Consider the following 6,751-nt stretch of genomic DNA (forward strand, 5'->3'; position numbering starts at 1 on the left):
CAGGTCTCATTTTCAAAGGAGCAGCTTGCTCCTCAGCCTTTGGCTACCAGATACCATATTACTTCTGTTTCTACATCTTAGCCTCTCAGCTGTCCTCCTAGAATAGGAGGTCATGTTATAAAGGCAGATATATATAGTAAGCACAGGATCCAATTTACAGGACAAAACTGGAGAGCATATTATATGTTGTTAATTTTTAGAAGAGTTATTTCATTAATTAAAAAATACCACTTTGCTAATAAATTAGGTTGAAGTATTTTTAAGAAGATATCCAAAATATTTTTAGAGAAATACAAACATGGATTCCCTTCAGTTCCCAGGTTATTAGCAGACCACGCTCTAGTGCTGTGCACTCCGGAAAGAGCCATAGGATGCAGAAAAAATTCCAACACACACAACCTTCCTTCTGCCCTTGAAGAACAAAATGTTTCTCTTCTGCAGGTGTTTTATTATTGTGCATTCTCACTGTAACTACAGTACTTCAACCCTACAATGCTGCTGCCCAACTGAAGTATTTAACATTTATTATAGACTGTTACAAATGGTGAACATCACAAACATACCCAAAATTTATTTATGCCTCAGTGTTAACCCAAAGTATTAAAAAAGGCCAAAACTTTATCTGTAACCAGCCCAAATGGAAGAGAGCCTGTCTCTGAAAAGCAGGTAGCTTTGAGGCATCTCCATGATGTGGCTGAATGACACACAAAGTGAGGTGGTCATCAGCTTCTGCTGCAACATGTTATAAAGTATCTGATTTACCACCCATCTTTCTGGAAGCCCACAAAGCTATCGTTCACAGTGTCTGTAACACAAGATCTCAATTTTACTGCCTTTTATATAACAGCATGTTTTCAGCCACATTAAACTCTTCTGCTTTAAGGGCTGGTTTCTGGGAAGTCTCCCAAACGTAAGAAAAAACTGCGCTTAATACTGAGATACCAATTCCCTAGGTGCATTGGCAAGCAAGACTGCCTGACATCTTCCCCAGCCTTTTGCCAAGGAATTCTTTTCTCTTGCCCCAGAAATTTATTTTGTGCTTCAGTTCAGCTCACCTGCCATGCTGGACATGTTAACCAGCCTCCCCTGGGATTTCCGAAGTAACGGTAAGAAGGTCTTGGACACGGCTACAGCCCCGAAGAAGTTCACCTCCATGCACTGCCTGTACGTGCTCGCGGGGAGCAGCTCGCCGTCGGCGGGGAAGCCCAGGACGCCCGCGTTGTTCACGACTCCCCAGAGCCCTGGGAAGAGGAGAAAGCACAGGGTTGCTATACAGCAGGAAGTCAACTCCATAAAGATTAAACCGATAAGCTGGATGGTGCCAGGAAAACAAAGCTGAGATTATCTGCAGATACAGATACACAGTACTCACCCCCCATCCTTGACCAGTCTTTACCGTTTTTCATGAAAGAAAGCAGCAGAAGTCAATATCAATACCCTGACTGCCCACAGACCATGGCAGGGACCAACACCCATAAGCCATGACGCAGACGACAGGCAAGAGATGCACCTTGTAAGCAGGTACATTAGCACATCCATTATTACAGGGGAAAAATGCCATACCTGTCTTTTGCACCTTCTCTGAGACTTTTAGATAGGCTTCCTTGACTTGGGTGGCATTGGTTATATCCAGCTGCAGGACAGACAGTCTCTGGGAGCAGCTCTGTCTCAACTCCTCAGCTCCAGGTCCGTCCTTGTGCAAAACCCCAGCAAACACAACAAAACCTAAGCTATCCAGGTATTTAGCCAGCGCATGTCCAATCCCAGTGTCGCTTCCTGAAAGCATCAAAAAAGACACTTGAAAAGTGCATATACCCTAAACATTCATCTAAATAAAAAAACCCAATATTGGGAAGACATTCATATATAACCAAAAAGATGATGAAATGAAGTCACTGAAATACGTACAACAGCAGGAAGAAAGGTTCAGATCTGAAGGTTTGAGGAGCTGGACCTTTACATGTCCAGAGTGACAGACCATGTCCTCTTGGCTCAGAGCTGATGGCATCAGCTCATGCTCTACCACTGACAGATTCTATGACTTACTTCATATGTACAGAGGAAATAAAGCCCCAGACTGGGTTTATACAAATATTCAGTCTGAGACCTGATAACAAGAGTATTTAGGGGAGAAAAAAAAAAAAAAACAACCACACACCAAACCACCACACACAACAGCAAAACAACCAACTGAAAAAACAAGTGAACACAGAGATATTTTGATTTGAAGTCTCAGATGGACAAGGCAATTATAGGGCATTGGAATTCAAAGAAATTGCTGGGTTCTATTAATTCAAATTCTCAATATCAAGTCTTAATTCAAAGAAATAGTGTTATTTGGGTCAAACATTTACCACCTAGATCCTTCTCATAAATGCTTTTTTGTCACAGCCAAAGCTAAGCAACCGTTTCTTTGCCTGCAGAGGAGTTCAGCACTTTCAAACCCCAAGAAAGCTGCAGAATGGTGTTTTCAGGCTAAGCCAAGTAACACCAGCTATTTCATTCACTTGCATCAGGAGTTCTCTTACCCTCTCATTCCCTAACTTTGTCCATATAAAGCACTGAACTACCAAATGCAGGGAGCACCATTAAAGCTCCCACACAACAATGCTCTTTGCAATCGCAATTGTGCAATTCCTCCCACCAGGTAACAAGGATGAATATTTAACAAATAAGTCAATGGATTCACAAGTCTCTTCCTTCGACACAGCATTCTGCTGCCACTACCTTAAGATTCTTTTAAGTGTTTTCTCTCCCAGTGTCTTTTTTAATTCTAGTTTCCATTCTCCCAATCTACAGAGAAACATCCTAGCAAGGGAGAAAACATCTCACCCCTCTGCCCACCAAGACCCCCAATAAGCACACAGGGCTCTACCAGAGACAGGGTTTATAGAGACAGTGCTGCAGGAGTTCTGCAAAGGGGAAATGAGGGGGTTAAGAATTTAATGCAGCTTTTAGACCATAAAGCAGAGAGGTACCAGCATGCCCCATGACTGGGCACCGTAGCAAAGAAAGCTCCTGGATGCTCACGTGCACCACGATCCGTGGCGCTATCCCAGAGCTCAGCTATCTCCTGCAATAGCCATTTATTACATAAATGCTCAGTTTCCAAACCCAATGGCATGGCAGGAAACCTGAATGCGGGGCAAAGGGCGGTGACTTCTGCCAGGTTTTTACTATTTCCTCATTTGTGAAGGAGCTGCCATATTCCCTACTTAATCCAACCAGAAACTTGTAAGGGTTAACCTGTGATTTCAGCAGACAGAGGCAGATCATAGTTATTCACAGGCCTGCTCCTGCACTCAGAATCCATAGTCAATAGATTTGACTGCCAAAGAGACTCAATTATACTAGATCTTCATTTCTGGGTTCTGTCTTTTAACTGAGGCCTTGGGGGGGGGGGGGGGCGGAAATTCCAGGTGACTTGAAACACATAGTAAATGCCTGGCTCAATCAGTGCAAGATGTTGAAAAGAATTACTCATGCTCTACTTAATAAGTTCTTTAAAAAAATGTGTGTTGGCATTTTTGAGGTCTGCAGTTCGTTGAAGATGCACCAGAGCACCACATATATCACACTCGGATTCCTGTAGCCCTGACCTCAAAGAGAAGAGCAAACCTGCATTCTTGAAATTCCCTAAAGAGACATGAAGAGGCCTGCAAATTTCCCAAAGACAGGACAGATCTGGGGGTGGGAGGGTCTTTCCTTCTCTTTTATTAAAAACCCTTATTTCTGGATCAAATCCTTTCCAGCAAGTACACAGCCACAGAGCTGCGTTTTACTTAAATTTTACAACACAGCTTTAACTTGGGAAGGGGCAGAATGCCCAACAACTAGGGATGGGTGTAGCAACCCTGAGAAGGAAATAAAAAGCAGTGTTGCTCTGTGCCTGCTGCTGGGTTTGTCCCCAGCTTTTACCCAAACAAGTCTGATTTGATTTTTAGACCTGTTATTGAAGTCCAGAGAAACTTCACCCTTCACCTCAAAAGTTCAAGCAGTAGTTAGGTCTCTATACTGAAGAAATAGAATATTTCCCTTCCACCTTGCTTCTGTGTCAAAAATAACAATATGTGAATGATTAGAAGAATTATGAGACAGTCAGCACTGACCATAACTGAGAATTTGTCATCAACTCACATTGAGCATCAGCAATGCCAAGTCACACACCAAAAATGAAAAGACCAAGTTCGCTGGAGAAATTCATCCCACTGCACACAGAATAACCAAGGTGAGAGTTTTACAATTCTTGTTACTTTGGATCTTCACAGTAATTTAATTTTCAGGGAAGCTGGCTATTGGATCTACCAAACGACACTGAAGTGTTTGCATGCCCAGGAGCTTCTGTTTAAGGACACTGAAGCACTCACACCCAGCAAGTAGAAATGCCTCACCAATGCCGTCAAGACTGCTCACACATCCACAGTTACTCATGTAAAAAAGCATTTTGCCAAATGGGCACACTTTTCCCTTTATTGCGGCACTCCAGTGAACTGCTTGCTTAAATAAACCACGCACAGCAACACCTGTACGAGAGACATCCAAAGAGGACCAGAACAACGTTTGTCAAAGCCCAGGAGAGAAGCCCAGACAGGAGTCCATCCCCTGGTCAAAGGCAGCTGTCTCACCAGTAGTATGTGGCGGCTGCCCAGAGCACAGCAACATTCTTCAACCCCACAGGGCTGAAGGAGAGGGGGAAAGAAAATAAATCACCATTTCCCATGAAGTGCCTGCCTCGGGTTCTGCCTAACTTGGAGAAAATGACACCAAAATTGATTTAAAGGCACCTTGCACCTGCACCCAGACACCCATCCTGCAGCTGGTAAAGGGAAGATTACTACAATCAGAGCAGTCTAACCAAGAAATGCGTTGAGTGAAACATTCACTTCAGCTGATGGAGCATTTGACTGATTGCATATCAGTCTGGGTTTAAATAAAGACCAAGAAGAGTCTCCTCGGATGTGTCAGCTGTCAGAGGTGTCCAAACTTGCATTTCTTCAGGACAGTTGCAGCACAGGTACAAAGAAAGCACACTGACTTACTGGATTATACCCAAATGTTCTTCACACCCCTATACTGCTCTAACTCCAATTTTCTAGAGCAGGTAAGCTCCGAGAGAGTGCTTACCTGCTCTCAGGAAAGAGTTTCCTGAAAAACTGCAGTCTTACAAAAAAGCAAGAAGATGCCCAAGAACAAATCTTGATCTGCAGGAGTGGGAAAGAAGTGTTCCCTATCCCTCCCGCCTGATAACCATCTTCACTGGATACACCTGCAGGGAGAACCCAGCTGGCAGATAAACCACGAGGGGAGAACGTGCTGCTTGTCTTGTTCTCTCTTAACTTTGGCATGTAATTCCCATCTTAATGCTTGCTAGGCAAATCTAAATTATTTCCAGGTGTCTCTATAAAACAAAATGAAGTTCCACAAGAAATAGCTGTATAAAGAAGGCAACTTAATTCAGCTTTCCAGAGGGGAAAAATGGAAAATAAAACTAAAAGGAGGAAGTTAACAGTGCAAGAAGCCGTCGGCAGGCACTCTGGTTTAAAGATTTGATTAACACAAATAAACATTTAAAGTTTTAGAAGAAACTGGAGAAAACCCATAAAACTAGAAAACTGCTATCCCTGCAAACTACAAGTGGGTTTTGAGTAGATCAGGGAGTTAGTAGAGACTGAATTCATTAGCTCTGAACTTTCACTGCCAGCGAAGGAAATTACTCACCCCCAAATGATTTCGTACATCGTTTGAAAGAGATGGCACCAAAGCGGTGCCTTGAAATATATCCATGATATACACAGTGTGCACTGTGCAAATGCGTGCGCCCAAAGATAACCGTACATCTGTAGCCAGTGCAATAAATCCAAGTAAACAAAAGTAACGTATGAGCGTAGTGTTCCAAGGGCTTCCAGAAATTAATGTCTCTCCTAAAAAATTAGACCATCGTAACTATTCTTATGCTTTTTGCACTGGTTAATTTCACAAGTATGTCTAAAAAGCTCCTTGTAAAGATTAAATGAGACACTAAATAGCATCTATTAAGATGCTTTTCTACTTAATTTCAGAACACTTATTTACCTGGAGAAAACATCTCTGGGAAAGAAAATAAAACGAGCAAAAAAATAAAAGGAAACCTTACGAGCATGCATTTCATGGATACTGAACCCAAGGACACAAAGTTTTCCAGCCCACTTGTGAGAAAAGTCACTTTTCACTTCCCGGAGCGCACCCGCAGCACCTTACCTGTGATGAGCACGGCTTTGTCACCCACGGGCAGCAGCACCCGGCCACCCCGGTACAGGGAGACGAGGCACCCAGCAGAGAACACCAGCAGCCCCCCGCCAGCACCCAGCGTGCCCACGCAGAGCATCCCCAGCAAGGCAGGCAGCAGGCTCCACGCCAGCGCCTTTGCTTTCTCCAACGGGCTCCTCTCGGCCGCGCAGAGCATGGTCACCCCAAAAAGCGCGGAGATGCCCGCGCACAGCCAGCCAAGGGTGCTGCCGGCAAGACCGTCCATCCGCAGGGCGAGAGGCAGGCTCACACACCCCACCTCCGGCTGGCCAAAAGCAGGTGTTGGTAAATGCAGAGCATGTTATATAGGAGCAGGGGGTGGGGCAGGGAATTTAAAGGTTTGACATAATCTCACTTACCCTTGGCATCAGCAAGAAGCAGAAGCTTTCCTTTTCTTACCTTTTACTCCTTTTGCCTGACAGCTCCACCTTCTGAGTAATACGCTGGCTGGATAATGATTGACAGC

General features: G+C 44.1%; 1 protein-coding gene across 1 annotated transcript; it reads right to left on the bottom strand.

The window, feature by feature from the left end:
* Nucleotides 1-1,041: 1,041 nt before the first annotated feature.
* On the bottom strand, nt 1,042-6,511 carry LOC104508678 (estradiol 17-beta-dehydrogenase 2-like). The gene is made up of 3 exons (XM_010150386.1): nt 6,238-6,511; nt 1,564-1,776; nt 1,042-1,241 (listed from the first exon to the last, which is right to left on the bottom strand). The coding sequence occupies exons 1-3, from the start codon at nt 6,509-6,511 to the stop codon at nt 1,042-1,044; spliced, it is 687 nt and encodes a 228-aa protein (XP_010148688.1).
* Nucleotides 6,512-6,751: the final 240 nt, after the last annotated feature.

Source organism: Eurypyga helias, unplaced genomic scaffold, assembly GCF_000690775.1.
Source record: "Eurypyga helias isolate BGI_N326 unplaced genomic scaffold, ASM69077v1 scaffold44914, whole genome shotgun sequence".
In the NCBI taxonomy this organism is placed as follows: Eukaryota; Metazoa; Chordata; class Aves; order Eurypygiformes; family Eurypygidae; genus Eurypyga; species Eurypyga helias.

Coding starts and splice junctions, on each gene's coding strand:
- LOC104508678 (XM_010150386.1), bottom strand. CDS start 6,511: ATGGACGGTCTTGCCGGCAGCACCCTTGGCTGGCTGTGCGCGGGCATC. Junction 1,777..6,237: donor CAAAGCCGTGCTCATCACAG/GTAAGGTGCTGC, acceptor TGATGCTTTCAG/GAAGCGACACTGGGATTGGA. Junction 1,242..1,563: donor AGAGAAGGTGCAAAAGACAG/GTATGGCATTTT, acceptor TCCTCTTCCCAG/GGCTCTGGGGAGTCGTGAAC.